At 40.8% G+C, this 17077-nt stretch overlaps 1 protein-coding gene across 2 annotated transcripts; it reads right to left on the reverse strand.

Moving 5' to 3' along the window:
- Positions 1–1416: 1416 nt before the first annotated feature.
- snx25 (sorting nexin 25) lies at positions 1417–16510 on the reverse strand. Of its 2 annotated transcripts, XM_051419080.1 has the most exons (22): positions 16322–16510; positions 15293–16055; positions 14419–14503; positions 11414–11630; positions 10238–10410; positions 9319–9505; positions 8711–8781; positions 7811–8001; positions 7465–7596; positions 6973–7122; positions 6699–6824; positions 6412–6576; positions 5423–5554; positions 4840–4980; positions 4344–4457; positions 3801–3878; positions 3334–3417; positions 3098–3215; positions 2935–3001; positions 2628–2809; positions 2422–2522; positions 1417–2316 (listed from the first exon to the last, which is right to left on the reverse strand). In XM_051419080.1, the coding sequence occupies exons 2-22, from the start codon at positions 15641–15643 to the stop codon at positions 2251–2253; spliced, it is 2931 nt and encodes a 976-aa protein (XP_051275040.1). In that variant the 5' UTR covers positions 15644–16055; positions 16322–16510; the 3' UTR covers positions 1417–2250. The 2 variants fall into 2 exon arrangements, with proteins under 2 accessions (XP_051275040.1, XP_051275041.1); XM_051419081.1 differs by lacking the exon at positions 16322–16510 and having other exon boundaries at positions 15293–16180.
- Between the last annotated feature and the right edge of the window lie 567 nt (positions 16511–17077).

A 17077-nucleotide genomic window follows, 5' to 3' on the forward strand; every position in this document is an offset into this window, starting at 1 on the left:
GCAGCGTACTACTGAGTACAAACATTTGTAGACAAGGATGTGATTTCAACTGGAGATGGGGGGAGATGTCCCTTTCACCTTTTGAAATCCTTATTTTATCCCCTGTGATCTTAGAACAGCTCATTATCACGACCCACACTTGCAACAAATAAATAAGTGTTGTAAAAAACATGGGCCAGTGGCCAACCAACACTTACTTTGGTTATTCGTGCTGAAGGTATTGGTTATTGTCCGTACCACCATCCATCAAATAATGAGCAGGCATACTGAGTCACTTATTGAGTTGTGAAACTCTGCCGCTATCAGCAATTTCCATTTTGAAAACATGAATATATCTGTCACTCGATAGGTCCTTCCAGTCAAACAATAAAGTTTACCCTCTCTTTTGTTTGCTACTACAGTATTGCATTTCTCATATTCTTTCCAAGCTGGTGTAACTCCAATATGATTCCTTGATACACTTGGCTAACATGGTTGCAGTCTCCTACATGGTGGAATCATTTATTACTTATTTTCCCATTGTTGTTTCTTTTTAAAAACATAAAACATAAATTATATTGTAATACATCTACCCATGCCGTGCATACTGTATGTACTGTATCTACAGTAGACTGTCATATCCACCTACCCCCATTTGCACTCTGCACTCCATTGCCATTGTCTACTGTCTACAAAAGTTTGTTTAAAGATATGTTTAACTGTACATATAAGTCTGTCTTTTTTTGTTGAACTTGTTCTATTTATTTATGCCGTTAGTCTGTGTTTGTTCGTTGGGAGCAACATAAAATCGCAGTAAAAAATAAACAACCAGGACACAATTTGAGAGCCACTCAGTTACATTTGCAAAATCACACCATTATTTGAAAATCAGAAATATATAAGGTGCATGTCCACAGTTGCTTAATGCAATTTTCCCCAGGATCATACAGAGAATTTCTGTACAGCCCAATCTTCCTACAATTATATCTAATGCTTTTATGTTGAAGGCAATGCAATACACTTCCTGTGTTCTGACTTTGTCTTGCTTGACGTGAGTCGGCTCAGCTGCGTTCAAGTCCCCCCCCCCATGAGGGTCAACCCACCCTGCAGGGAACACATGTTGCATTCATGTACTTGGAAAAAGCTGTTTAAGTCTAGAAACCTTTTGCAACCACACTATTCTGTTATTTAGGGGGAAAGAAAAGGTGCCTCAACCACTTCCAGATGCAGTTTTTTTTTTTATGTAAAGAATAGATTTTACCTTTTTTAAGTCCAGCTTGACTAGATTTTATGCTATTAAGTGTTTTTTAGGCTTCAGGACACTGTATCAGTGGACAATCTGTGTCAGTCATTTTCATATTCATATTACTTGTGATTGTTATTCTAGTAAACCTTGTAGTTTCATCGACCAATTTAAGAAATAAAAAAATCCACATCAACTTTTTGTTTGCAATTTATTGCTTATATAAACGTTCTCTAAACAATTTTTGGTAAAAATAAAATCTATCAATAATAATCATAAATAAAATCATCACAATGACTTTTACATGACATTATATTGCACAATTATAAGCCTTAACAAGAATCACAGAACACAAGTGTTGTTGCTCAGGTTGTGTGTAGGAGGAATGTTCAGAGGTCCGACAGACACACACTGGCTGCCTTCAGAGGGCAACAGAAAATCTGAACTTCAACTGTCTTTGATGCATTTAATTGAGGTCTTTAGATTACAAATTCACGACCATACGATCAAGTTGATGACTTTCATGAATTACTATTCCTTGTAATCTATAGACCGCCTTGATTTTATCTCAGCTTGTTGTGGTACAGACCTGTTTCAGTGCTATTTAAATAAGAAAAAAAACTGCATACGTGGGTCACATGATGTCAAAAATACTATTTGTTCTTGTGTGAATGTGGACTTTCAAGTACAAATGTGATCTGCCTAGTTAGACTGCTGCCTAAATAGGAAGAAGTCAGAGTCTTTGTGGTTTCTCCCCATTCAGACAGACAAGTTGAGATCTGTACCACAACAAATCAAACGTCGGCCCCTTTCAGCCTGCTGTCAGTGCAGCTTTTCATCATTTCACAGCAAAGTTCTAGTAACAGAATCAGCATGTGTCTCAGTTCTGACCAACACAGCTGCTTTCCATCTGAGGTTTAACCAAACGGCCATCTCCCTGTCTAGCTTGGCAGTTTATGATTGGTCAGCTACAGTGAGGCCAAAACAGATCCAAAGACTGTGTGTGTTTAAGTGATATGAGTGTGTGTTCAGATGTTGTCCACCTCTGCGCTGAGTTCAGGGCACACTTCCTTCAGTAACATTTCCATCAATACCTAAAGGAGACAGTGAGACAAAATAATAATGTTTGCAGCTGTAGTTAAATATGACATCATTAGATCCTATCAAAGTGAAAACAGACAACTTTTCATTATTCTTACATAAAGAAGATGTTTGTTGGCACTAGCCTCCTGCAGGGCATTGAAGATCTTGATGATTCCATATCGGGCATTCTGCTGGCCAACTAGATTTGCTAGTGCATCTGATAGAAAGAATCAGGTTGAAACAAAGCAAAGAATTCAGACGATCCACATATCAGATACCGGAAATATCTACATGTCATATTTAGATGTGTTTCAGTTGCTACCTGGGATATTGTCAAGTAGTTTCTGCTGAGCCCGTTCTTTAGTTTCACTGCGTTCGCTGTCAGTTCGGACCTTGACATGTGGTGCCAACTTCCCATTGGGCCAGAAGTTGTCCCTGAACACACTGATGTAACACACCAACATCTGTTCACAGAAGATCCAGTTTACTGTGTCCCGGATCTGTCTGAAATTAAGCACAGAAGATGTTAGCCTCATAGACTCTAACCTAAGTTACAATCTAGCATTATAGAACAGGTTAATAAAACACAACAACACTGTTGATTAAAATGTCAACTTGCTACAACTTACTTGTTGATAGTTCGTCCAAATGTCACCTGGACTAGTGCAATTAGAGTCTTCCTCACCCACTTAAACACTGAGCACACAGACAGAGAATGAAGATTTAGATCGGTTAAATTCACTCAGATGCAGATAGAATCTGTCTCTTTCATGTCTGACTTGCACTACTCACTTCCTCTGAGTTCAAAGATCTCTCCTATGAGCATGAAGCAGGGTTCAGCCAGGGCGTCTCTCCTCCCATCAGCCTCATCACCGTAGTCTGACAAGTCGCTGTCATCTTCAGCCTCCTCCTGTTGACAGCAATTACACACAGCGCACACACTCTGAATGAGGATGCAAGGCACCTCGAGTGTTGGCACAGTCCACTTTGAGTTTACTTTTACTTTAGCAGCATGGATGAATGTTTACCTCAGTATGAGAGAAGAAATCTCCAGGTAGCCTCTCCAGGAAGGAGGCCAGAGAGAAAGACGATTTCTTCTGGATTGACATCACCTTCAGACATTAAACAAGATATCATTACTAAACAATATACTGTGGAAGCATACAAACACTCTGTTGGTCTGATGCAGTAGAGTGTGTAATAACATTTTAATGAATATGACTGTGTACATATTTTACAGTTTCACTTAGCTGCTGCTTTACACGCAGGTACTTTTCATCATTCTAGTTGAATTAATTCACAACTAAAACTGACCTGAATGAACAAACAAACCTCCTTATTGCAGTTGTTCATTGTTCAATGAATATAAGCTAAATCAACAAATCATGTGTGGTGGCTTTGAGACAAAAGGAAGACACGTTTCTATATTACACATGTGACAATAACATATTTTAGCCCGGTCTTATTGGAAATGCAAGTATGAGGAATTGATTACCTTGAGGTGCTCTGGGGACGGGCTGAGGAACGCATAGAGAGCCTCTGACTGGCACAACCGCTCATCTGTCAGCATACGCTACAAAAGACACACACACACACACACACACACACACACACACACACACACACACACACACACACACACACACACACACACACAGCTAAAGTCATTAACATTATCTAGCTGTTATCATAAACTAGAAGTGTGAGCATAGAGCTGGGTGTTGCGGTAAGAGATCTATTTCAATCACTTTATCCAATACTAGCCATTTCAAAACATTTTTCCCAATATGATTAGTTATTTCCACCATGTTTCCAGAACGAATTTCAAAAATATTATTTTAGCTAAGTATTTTAACCATTGATTGACCCTGAATATCTGCTCTGATGTATTTAAATTTGTGTTGCTTTATGTTAAAGTAAAGAGAGTTAAGAGAAACTTTTAGGTCTTACTATTACAGCAGGAGCACAGAAGTTATCCTCTTGTCAAGTTAGCAGTGATATGAGTGTGCTTTACAGAATGCACTGGTCGCATGTTTACCTGGAGAAAGGCATTGAGCTGAGTTTTGCTCTTGTCTAAAAATTTCTGGTCGATGGATTTGAAGGGAAGTTTACTGAGGGATGGTAACTGGAGTTTCTTCAACGATGGAAAACACTGAGAAAGACAGACACAGAGAGACTTTAATGGGAGAAATATACCACATTACTGCCAAAACAAAGGTATTTTATATTGCATTTCCATATGGTTTCCTTCATTCTCTATAATATAGTATAGTGTATTAACAGATATACAAAATATGTACTGACTTCAACACTCTCCAAATCTCACTGCCATCAGATTTAATCTACACCAGTCTTTCTACTAAAGTGCTGTATAGGGTGTTTGTTCCCCAGTGCTGCAGTCACATACAATTTCCTCTAATGTGTGGGGGGGGGGGACATTTCTCTAGTGGTAATACAGTATAACCCTTACACACAGTGATAACTGTTTCTGCTGTTCAGAAAGAAAACATCCAACATCAGCACACATTGTGTACCTCTGTGAGTTTGCGGTGCAACATCTGGAATTCAGTGAGTTTCCTCTGCACACTCCAGCGACTGTTGGCCGACTCCTCTCCTTCTACCAGGCTAACACACACACTGTAACAAGCTACTGTCTCGCCACCTTCCTCTGTAGCCTGAAACACACACACACACACACACACACATACACACACACACAGACACACAGACACAGTTTAACACACAAATGACGACATAATTAACACCAGTTTCATACACCAGATATATTGGCAACAACCATAGCTGGGTAATGCCTGCCTCATCAGGTGTAGCAAGGTTAGGTGGTATTAAATTGGCATGTATCTGTTTTATCTGTTCCTTTTCTCCACTTTATACTGACTTGATATTTTCCTGCTACATGTGTTTGTTAGCAAGTCACATGCTAGTTGATGTTGATGTTGATGCCAAGTGGAAAGGAGGGTCATCAGAGCAATCCGGTGCTCTCGGTTGTCTACTGGAAATCAGCCAGTTAGCTAGTATAATTCTTCAGCATTAAGAGAATCAGCTGTTTGTTGTTTCTGATCAAAGAAAAAACAGCAAAAAAATAAAATAAAATACCTCGGCAGTAGTAATAACAGCCCTCCAGTGCCCCAGGTTTTCACACCACCAGTCAGTCCTGGTGATATGCTGTTGGAGTTCACTGTGTTCTCTCTCCATGGTGCCTATCTCTTCCTTTAGTTTGCTCACAATCTGCAAACACATGCAAGAGACACATTTTAACTGGCATGCAAATCGTAATTAAATGAAGAAATTACACTAAGATAAATCACATTTTATGGTGGTTTTCAGTTCAGGTTCAGGCTTTTAAACCTCATTAAAAAAGAAAAAGTTGTTGTGAGTGTTGTGGATATTTTTTCACATTACTGAGATTCAAAAACACAAAGTATACAGATGCACAAGAACAGTGTGAGCTTTAAAGCAGTCAGAGCTGCTGTAATTCTGATCTTATGTTTGTGTGTTTTATGCCAGGGGTTCTCAGCCTTTTGTAACTCAAGGCCCACTTCTGATTGTTAAAGTATTTCCGAGGACCACCTTCCCAGAACAAACAAACGGGCTATGACAGGATTTCATCACACAACACCACAACACTTTGTGCTTTCAGCTCAGCATCACAGCCTGCCAGTATGAATCCAGATTTAAAATATTCAGGGTCATATTTCCTCACCAAACGCTTTGGAGCTTTTACTGGTGGAGTAAATCTGATCCATTTTGTGTCACTACATCCAAGGGAACGGTTAGCTAGCTAACAGTGACAAAACATGTCCATACGTCATATGTGATACATGATATTCAAATGTAACTGGTCATTAAAGTTATGCATATTAATCTAACATATGACAGTGCCAGTCATATGTCAGATTAAAACTAAGTACACTTAAGATATAAAATAACTACTTAACATATAAAAAAAATCGAACCACTTGGCAGTACCACTGTAGTCCCACTAGAAGATAGCTGGCTGTTTTATGTTCTCCTGCTGTGAACTTTCAGAGTGAATTCTGATTTGATGCCAGGGTGTGTTTTGTCAATTGTTTGTATTTTGTTACCTTTTTGTCTGGTTTAGGTGCATTCTGGATAGAGCCCAGGGCCTGTCGCTTGTACTCAAGTTTGTCAAAGAGTTGGCGGAGTTTCGTAGCAGCATAGCTGGCCTGCTCATTGATTCCCTTGCTGCCTTCATCACACACGTCCCCTCCTGCGTCTAGACCCTGACACTACATGATTTTAAAAAAAAAAAAAACATACATATCTATTAGAATATGCAATAATACAGCACAGACTTACAAATGATACATCTTAACCGATTAATATTTTTACAACATTGTGTATGACTGACCCCTTCCTCCTTTTCCTCAGTGCTACACTGTGATTGGCTATGCTGCTCGTCTCGTCTGATCAGCCTATCGTAGAGGTCAGAAACCAGAAAGGAGGGGTAGTAGCGCTCTCTCATCGTCTCAGCCACCTAGAGGACGTAAAACAGCAACAGAAAGGCTTTATTGTCATTGCAGAACACTTTGACACTGTGGAATGTAAGCATACCATTGTTATTTGCACCTCTGAAGGCATTTAATAAAGAAAATTCCACTGTGGCTGCAGTTAGTTAGAGTTACCTGTTCCTGTAGTCTGACAAAGACTTGTGTTCCTCTGTTCCCCACCAGACTCTGCTGGATCTCCTTAAGGAGAATCTTTTCCACTGGAATCTCCCTGCTCTCCACAAAGAACTTCTGGTAGATTTCCCCTACGATTTGGGGCACCTCATTCTGTCAAACACACACACACACCCACAAAAGTTACTCATGTACTTTTCCACCACATAAATGTGCTTTACTATACCCCTGATGTCACGGTACACAAATATCCACTTTTCACTGGCGTTCACTACTGAGAGTGCAAACAGCTGACACAATGTGTATTCTCACGTGAAGGAACAACAGCAGCAATACTTGCAATGTTGTATGAAAACAACACCCACACTCAGCACTGCAGCACACTACTTGAGTAGTAGGAAAACGTTATCACCCATTATTATATCACTATTCCCCTAATACCATACACTATTAGCAGTGTTGGGCTAAGCCCTGTGGTATGTGTGTGCACGTCACCTTGTTCGCAGTTTTCAGAGTTTCCACCAGTTCCCAGAAGCTTATCAGAGCTCTCTTATCAACTCTTTCCATGTAAACTCTGAAATGGTCCCTGTAACCTGGATTACACATGATGTCATCAAACTGAAGAATCTGAACGAGGGGAGGAGAGAGAGAATAACAAAACATCAGCCATGTGGAGCATGCGCTAATAATAAAGTCATACCATGCAAGAAATATACAATTCAAACTTTCTATATCAGACATAATATTCTAAACAATATTCTGATTTTCAATCATTTGGCAAGTTGTTCTTTTTTTTAAGACCACATCAGTTGTATCACAGTGCACATTATATGAGTCTTACCTTCTGACTTTGAGGCTCATCAGTCTCATCTGCCCCTCCTTCCTCATTATTCTCATAGTTTGGTCCTCCAAGTAGGCGGATCCGTTTCTCACATTGTTTCTTAGCAACAGTTAACTGATTGATATATCTTTTCATATCTCTGGCCCTGAGCAGGTCTGCCTTCATTGCTGCTGACTCTTTACCTTTACGCTCTACGACAGAGAGAAAGCAGGTGGTGAAAGAAAGGCGTGAGCCAGCTTTGGTCACACAATAGCACAATCACCTGGTCTGGAGCTACTGTATCATCAGGATAAATGATAAACATTCATAACCTTGTGTTACAAACAGGAACTGTAGCATAGTGGCTACTGAAAGTAAAGTTCCATACATATAGTAATCAGTCTAGTTTGGCTATGGTGTCAAATTCAGCTCACTGCATAAAGGGGAAAAAAAACATACTAAAACAAAACTTTTATAAACGACTGAAATATGTACAAAATTCTGTAAAGTTGATACCCAGAAAATGAGTAAGCAGAAAAGGTAATACTGTCATTGAAAAGAATTTGTGAACAAGAAACAAGAACAATGTGGCCATGGGTAATGTCTTGAATGAAATTATCTTGGCTCTATTAATACATCTATGTAGAAAAACTCATTTTCACTCTTGTTTTTGTTGATGTTGTTGTCTAAGTGCAGCCTCATTGAACTGCTAGCAATGCTGTAGATTCTTAAACTGAGCATATACTGTTGACATGCTTTCACACAACTGAAGCAGTACTACTAACTTGTTTCCACAAAGTCTGTACCTTTTTTCTTACTGTGCATGCAGTGGCAAACCACAACGCTTAAATTCCAACATTTTTTTTTGTGCGTCTATTTTTGGACCTTGCTGTCATATGGTGAACTACAGTGCCCCTGTACCTTTCTGCTTCTTGAGCTGAGGCAGGCTGCTGATGGTGGTGGCATGAATAATCTCTACCACAATCTGATACCTACAAAGAGAGATAAAGAAGTTCATTTTCAATCAGTTGTTGGGATTAATCAATGAAATGTAAAACGGGCTGTTTTAGGATGAATAAACATCAAAATATTTTACACACACACACGTAATTTAAAGCCAGTAGACATATAGTGCAGTATGTAAACCTGGATGTAACTTAGTCTACCTTTACACAATTGATCAAATGTACCAGCAACATGTTAGTGTTAGTCAGAGCCATTATTTCTCAAGCTAACAAGACAATATAGCAGTATCATGTCTACCCCACATTTAGATCTAATATTTTGCTGCAGAGACAATGTCTGTTCCCATGGTAACCCCACAGCAGCAAACAGACTGGTGGTTAACATGTTTGTGTGTGTATATATATATATCCAGTATGGATCATTAAAAGAAGTCTGTGTAAGTACAGGGCAGTCTCAGTGTAACAAGGCAGTGCAGGTGTATAGGTCTGTGTGTGTGTGTGTGTGTGTGTGTGTGTGTGTGTGTGTGTGTGTGTGTGTGTGTGTGTGTGTGTGTGGTGTCATGCCTGAGTTGTGTGAGGAAATTGACATCTGCAGAAGTTGATATCAGTTTGATGAATTCCTCATAGGAGGCAGCGTAGGTGTAGGCTTTCTTCTGCTGCTCAGCCTGCTGCTCCCTCTGCTCCAGCTGAGATAACAGCATCCTGTTTATGGAGTCTGGATCGCTCAGCACTTCTACTAAAGGCTTCAACACTGGAGCACACAGACACATAACAACACAAAGATATAAAGGCATTAATTGGAGAAATGGAGAAATTGAGGGAATGCTGTTAATTGAGTCTTAATCAATGACCACTTCTATGAAAAGCTGCTAAGTTACATTGTGAAAAAGTATACAGTACATAGACATACAATATATACAGGGAGGCTTTCAAGAGGCAAAACACTTAAAAATATGCAGCTGCAAGCATTATGATGTTATCCATGTCCATTTTTACATTATACATCATTGTTTACAGTTAAATGGTAACAATAGACTTTTTTCACAGCAGACATTTTCACTAGCAGGTGCAACTATTAACATTAACAATGGCTCTATTCCATTTCAGTGTCCAAACAAAGTCATGACCAAAGGCAAGCATGAACAGTACCATGGTCTTGTAACGGGAACACCTGAATGTAATGCAGCCATTATTAATGTTACTAATTACATGCTTCTACTGCTGTTTTATCAAAATGTCTGGCGTGAAAAAGGTTTACTAACTTGTAATTCAGGATGGTCCTGAGCAAAATTTGATTGATTTCAAATCAAGTGCAGTCCATTTCTTTATTTTTCCACCATGGTCTTTTGTGCCCTTAAGTTCTGATGACTATAGTGGGGTCGAAAACAAAAGATAACCTGGTTTCAGAGTTTGTGTTCACCAGCTGGCCCAAATACAGGTACAGTATTGTGTCATATACAGTACTTGTACACACTCACAGTACCTTTAGTAGTGATGACTTCTGTGAGGCAGCAGCGTAGTGTATGTGACTTGGCGTCCTTTTGTGGGAGCAGACATAGCAGCAGTATTCTGGCCACACAGCGGAGGAAGGCCAGCTCCGAGTCGGGACTGACCAAACAGGGATGGAGAGGAAACGGCCGAGCACACTCCTCTGGTCTGGAGACACACACGCAGATTAAGATTGAGATATAAACAGAAAGGGACAGAGTGAATTTGAATTGTTATTCTGGCAGAGCTGGATGTCTGATGATATTATATGAGATATGATAACTTCATTGGCATAGCTAACACGGCCACTGTTATTCATACAGCTGTGTCGCAACTCACTGTCTCTGCTTCTAAAACTTGACTGAACAAGACACATTGCTGCTACATTGTTCCTTAACTATTGAAGACGAGGGAGGCCAGACATCTCTGTATGTGATCAAATCATAAGTCTCGCCCGACTTGCCAGGATAATGAAACTAGGCGATGTGTGAATCATCACTCTGTCTGTAAGCGCACCTGGCAGATGCTGTCTGGAGACAAAGGAAGTGAGTGTGGAGGATTTTAATGTTATTTACGCTGCACTGAACTGCCATAATTTCACCCTATCTGCGTACACAAAATTATGGTGGCAGCAGGTTAGCAGTCAGAAATAAGAGCTGAAACATATTTTTTCTGTGATTCAACAGTGAGTCCAAATGCTGTGCAGTGGAAGCTGTAATGTGAAGAACACATTCTTTTCCTGGCTTTCCCTTGTATCGTTTCTGGGTGATGAACACATACATGGTCCATTGTGCAACAATTGGGAGGCTCTATCTGCAGACATGTAATAAAATATGCATGACTATGTTTTCATATAATCACCTGAATGTAGAACTCGTTATGTTTTTGTTTAAATGAGCTGTTAGCTACAGACACTGCGGGTCACCTTCCATGGAGTCCGCCATGTTGACCCTCCATGTTTATACAGTAGTCCAGAAGGGACAAACCAAACTCTGGGTGTTATCGAGTTATCGTAGTCACCGTAGTTTGTCCTTCGCGCTCAGAAATGACAAAGTGTAGCAGAGTTGCGATCTGCAATAAACCATTAGATGCCACTAAATCCTACACACTGTGTAAATCCTACTTTAATTAAAGGTAATGCAACTGTAACTATTTATAATTGTGTGTGTACCTTGCAGATGCAGCCTTGAGGTCAGTGAAGTGTGTGTGAAGGATTCGGATGGTGTCATAACACACCACATTGACAAGGTCAATGTCAGCGAGCCTGGATCTCAATTGCCCAATCATCTGCCACCAGTCCTCCGACAGCATGGAGTACAACTGGCCCTCATCACGGCTCAAAGGGTTGTACCAGGACAGGATGTAGTCTCTGTAGGCATAGTCAAACACTGGGGATAGACAGAGAGAGAAGTGAAGTGTTTGCCAGAAGATAAATACTAAAGAGGCAGACAGCTGCAGGAAAGCGTTTTATAAAGCTGAACAGTTCCAGTACATTACAATTTGAATCTGTTGAAGAGAAAATACAATTTTAAAATATTTAAAGATGCAATCAGTAATAATTTACAATATTTGACTTGTCAATGTCAGTCCTTTAGATTACAAGCTTTCTAAGCAAGAGCAGCTGTCTTTCTCTGTAGATTGTCTAACCTCCCAGGCCCCCTAAGCTACCCACTGTGTTCAGTGCACTTTCATTTCCCCAAAACCCAGGTGAACACTGGTGCGGCACTTAAAAAGGTAGAGGAAGCATCATCCATCTATCCATTTTCTAAACGCACTTACCGTGTGCAGGGTCACGTAGGTTGGAGGCTATCCAAGCACACATTGTGCGGGAGATAGAGTACAAGACAAGGTGACAAGCAATTTAAAGTCATCAGTTCACCTGACCTGAATTTCAACCAAGACACCAGAGAACCCAGAGATAACCCATGCAAATACCTGCACAGCTCATGTAGAACACATGCAAACTCCACACAGACCACCACAGCTGGATGGTGGATTCACACCTAACCACTTGCTGTAAGGCAACACTGTTACATTTCTGTTTATGTAGAATTAAATACATACTGTAGATAAGTGCTTTCCAATCTGGGGGTCAGGATCCTTTAAAGAGGTCATAAGATGATTACCAGCGTCAAAATCGTGCTTACTTTTAAAATGTTTTTTTCAGTCTTTGTTCTTTTTTTTTGCAAAACACTGCATAGTTTTATCTCTTTAAACCTCTGAAAGTGATTAAAATGTAACAGTCTGAGAAGTCATTATTTGAATGAATTGCTTAAAACACACAGACATGCACATCCATGATAAGGGCTCATTAGTATACTGCTTTATATCAAGGGCACACAGGCAGAAAAAAATTTTGGGAACCACTGCTGTAGATGAACTTTTCAATGTGAGACCCAAGTTTGGACTTTGGTCACGGTAACATTTGGTAAGGTTGTGTGTACTATAATGTACAGCTTCAGGCTGTATCTCTCATTATGAGGTTGTAGTTTTCCACAGCTATGGGTTATGCATTAAAGAGGAAATTCAACTGTGGAATGTTAATTCACATTGATGCTGTAGTAGCAGCAAACTGACGTTACTAATTCAGATTTGCTTTGAAGGAAAAATGTGGTACTAAAGTAAAAGTCCACAAAACATGTGAATCAAATCAATCTTTCCTTTTTGATCTGCTTACTGAAGGAAACATATTTTAGCCTTTTAACTGTATACACTTTGAGTGATCTTAACTTCTTTTCTCTTTAACAACAGAGAAGACAGTGGTATCGCACATAACACTGGGGTTACACCAAGTCTAGGATGTTTTAATGGATGTGATCTGAGCTAAGACAGTCACATGTTTACACACTGTCAGTATGTACAGTGTGTCGACAATTTGCCACATAGCAGACGTACAACAGTCAGCTTTAGCAGGTATATTGGTGCCCTATTTTTAACCATACAAATAGGCTCTGCACGTTCTCCATTTGTCTGCATACAGTAGGTTTTATCTCTCCTGCTACAGTCCAAAGACAGGCAGGTTAGGTGAACTGGTGACTCTATCGCCTGTAGGTGAGAATGCATTTGTTTGTCTGTATGAGTTAGTCCTGTGATAGACTGCTGAATGTGTGTAGCCTCCAGCCACCGTGACCCTGAAAAGAATCAGTGGTTTAAAAATAAGATGGATAGATAAAGGATGAATGGAAAGGCTAGTACTTTGACAGTACTTATAGTGAAATCTTTACAACTGTAGATCATTTCTACTTCTCAATTTTCAATTCCAATAATTTTAGAATTTACTGAAATATCACCTATCAAATTAGATCATTATTAAGCTCCACTTTCTTTTACTTTGGGATCCAATTCTGCTTTGGTAAAGAAAGAATATTTTTTGTATTCATATATAACGATAAGTCACCCAGGTAGCTAATGACCTGCACTTGAGTGCTTGTTTAAATCCAAGAATTGAGCATCAACACAACACTGAAACAGAAACACTGTTCATCGAAATAAGTGACACAGCAGGTCTTGACTGTGTATCTAATAATGTCATCATAAACTGGTACCATGTGCAAATACACACCCTTGGTGTAAATCCTGGAGCCATCTGCTCCTTGGCAGCCGGACTGACTGTGCCTCTGTGTGTGTGTTTGTGTGTGTGTGTGTGTGTCTGTTAATGTTTTTATGACCAGGACGTTCTACTGTTGCAATCCACTATGAGTGGGAGGGATCACTGATAGGTCATGGTGACTGACAGAAACAGAGCTCCATCAGTCAGCAGTTTTCTCAAAAACAGAAGTTGCGAGTTTATCCAACAGTGTCGGACACACTGCAGCCAAGACACTCAGTGAAATGAAGACTCCAGTTTTCATTTCTAAATTGTAGAAAACAGTATTCTCTAAATTGGGTACTTTATAGTGAGGAGTAAGTTGAGATTTTGGACACGTAATTGTCATCGCTTTGCATCAACACTGTCAAATGTAGTGCTGCATAACTGTGATTTACACACGTGTTAAATTAAAGTGGCCTGTGCATCCTCGGGGGAATATGTGTACTATTTCTATTGATTTCATGTTTCTGCAATCTGAAACCTGTAGTTCTGATCAAAGACTTTACAATTGTATTTGCATTAATTTGGACATAAGAGGTTCATAAAACACTTTTACAAAGCTGTCTTAGGTAAAGCCGATCCATTACCTTCCTTCAGAGCTTTGTCCACGTTGTGTGACACCACCACCCTCTTGTTCTGGCTTGACTCCTGAACTGGCACCAAAAAACGGGCCTGAAAACAAATCAAATCACATCTCTTCACATTGCAGATAGGGACAGTAGCATAAAATCAGGAAATATTGGGCAACAACAGGAAGAGAAAATTGAGAGCTGTGTCTCTAATAAGCCAAATTCATCATGGCTCATATAACGTGTCGACCAGAAAAAAATTCTAGTGACAATGTTCCTCCACTGTCAACATCAATAAGTCATCAGTACACAGCATCAAACAAACCCAGCTGAAAGGCAGACGATGGGCTGCGGCTGCCTGTTAAGGAAAACCACCAGCGGGGTTGCAAGGACACAATCACTTTCCTTGAGGAATAAATCACCCTTGTATATGCGTGTGTGTGTGTGTGTGTGTGTGTGTGTGTGCGCGCGATTGCATGTGTATTTAAGTGTGTCTAAATCCAGCAGCATGACTCTGCCTCATTTATTATAGATCAACACAGCGAGGATCCGGGGGCGGGGAGGGAGAGAGAAGATGAGAGAGGGGAGAAAGATGCAGAGGAAATAATTGACAGGGAAGCAGTTGAGTGGAGCAAAAAGACAGGTCGAGACAGTTAGGGATGCAGAAGTGAAAAATACTAAACTGTCAGCTGATTTATTTATTATTTGAGGTTTGCGTGTACTCAAAGTCTGTTGGAGCAAAGGTTAGACGTGTCAGAGGTGGCGTTAGATAACAGTAGGATTTGGCCGTTTGATTTCTCTATCATTGAATTCAAGCAGTGGCCGAGAGCGTGTGCATCGAGTGTACAACATGTGAGTGAAGGTTTTCAAGTGGGAGACACCAGTTTCTTACCATGAGCTTGTTGAAGAAGTCCAGCCGCACAGCTGACTGCCTCCTGTTTCTGTCAAAGCAGCTGACTCTGAGAGGACTCTTCCTGACTAGCAGAACAAAGCTCCCAGCCAGAAAGCACAGCAGGGCGAATGACACATAGATGAACAACTTCAAGAAGAAAGATGTGAGAGTCAGGCCTCCCCAGGCCAGCTGAAACACTACTGCTGCCACCACGCCCAGGCAGAAAGCCGGGACGAACCGGAATGAGGAGCCGATAGAAGAGGTGGAGGTGGCAGACATGGGCCCCTCTTCCCCTCCGGTACTGCTACTCCCTCCAGCCTGTGGTGTAATGGTAGTTGAGGGGGTGGGCATACTGCGACCCCACCATCCATATATGTGTCACTACTAGTTAGGCGGAAAAGTTGGTCCTCTAGTCCACACGCCGAGTCAGAGAGGTACTGTGTACACTGGTGTATACCCTCGACTACAACACTGTCTCCAAGACGAGGCATTCCCGCTCTGACATCTCCTCACCGACCCACGCCGCTATGTTTTCCCCGCTCCTAGCATCGGCCCGCCCGGCGGACACAGGCACGGAGCCCCGGCAGCTTAGTCATCCACGACCCGATGCTCCAGACGACAGATCGGGGGGGAAGCCGGGGCTGGTCTCGGGAAAGGCGACAGGAGGTTGACAGTCGCCCGGGAAGCAGAGCAGAGAGAGAGAGAGAGAGAGAGAGAGAGAGACCCGGGGCGATGGGATGAACGTAGCAACATCCACCGTCACCTTGGAGACAAACGGGTGGAAGGGTAGCTTAGTGACTGTTGCTAACCAACTGGGCTAGCAGGAAACTAAACGAGGAAGACAACATTTAGTTACTGTTACCTGCTGCTTTTAAAACAAACAATAAGATACTGATATGTGGGTTTATTTATTTTTTTTTTTGAGGGGGGGGCTACTACAAAAAAAAAAAACCCCACCACAATAACGAGCTAACTTAGCTTCCTTGCTAAGTAACCAATTCAACCACAGCTAACGTTAGCTTAACTTACCTATCGTTTTAAAAAAAAAAACAACAACAACACTACATTCTCGTTTTGGCTCTCCTCGTAATGTTGAGTTAAACGTGTGACGGACGCAGCGACGACACAACGTGACCGCTCAAATATCCGCGACGGATAAAAACAAGTTAACTCTTATTTTTTCCTCCAGCTGACTGACAATCTCTCCGAACGCGAAAGGGTGTCAGCCAATCAGCGCCCGTGTTCACCGCGGACGTTGCGCACGTTTTATAGCATCAGGACAGTCCGAGTGGGCGGGGTGGGTTTTTTTTTAGCTTTTCACTCGATGCGGTGCGAGGAATACAACCATCCGGGCAGCGAGGGGTTGTAAATGAAGCACACGAGATAAAGGATCATACCTCGTTTCTCTGGCGAGTGGTTTTTTCTTTCATTGGTCTGAACTGCTGTCAGATATTATTAAAAACATTGTTTTTGTTCCTTTCGTGGTACAAAAAGCGTCTTGTATCTCGTGTAAATAGAAATAAATAAACACAAAAGCGTCGTGTAAATGCAAAATTATGTTTTTTCAGTAATGACAAATGATATTTCAGCTGTAAACACATACACATACTACTTTAGGTTGTATATTAATTATTTTTCTACTTTAAAAAAAGAGTTATTAAAGTTTAAATCTATCTCGTTACAGCCTTATAGGCAGTTTTTTCCCCTCCGTCTAGCTTCTTTTACAAATACCAAGCCTTTAAGGATTATAAATAGCCATTTCCCCTTGAACTGCCAGACAGTAAT

This window comes from Dicentrarchus labrax, unplaced genomic scaffold (genome assembly GCF_905237075.1).
Source record: "Dicentrarchus labrax unplaced genomic scaffold, dlabrax2021, whole genome shotgun sequence".
NCBI classification, from domain to species: Eukaryota; Metazoa; Chordata; class Actinopteri; family Moronidae; genus Dicentrarchus; species Dicentrarchus labrax.

What these genes read in the sequence shown, in the direction of transcription:
- snx25 (XM_051419080.1), bottom strand. Translation starts at nt 15,643, where the DNA reads ATGCCCACCCCCTCAACTACCATTACACCACAGGCTGGAGGGAGTAGC. An exon ending in AGAAGTCATCACTACTAAAG is followed by an intron (nt 9,506 to 10,237) that starts GTACTGTGAGTG and finishes TGTGTGCTCCAG; the next exon opens with TGTTGAAGCCTTTAGTAGAA. An exon ending in ACTACTTGACAATATCCCAG is followed by an intron (nt 2,523 to 2,627) that starts GTAGCAACTGAA and finishes TCTTTCTATCAG; the next exon opens with ATGCACTAGCAAATCTAGTT.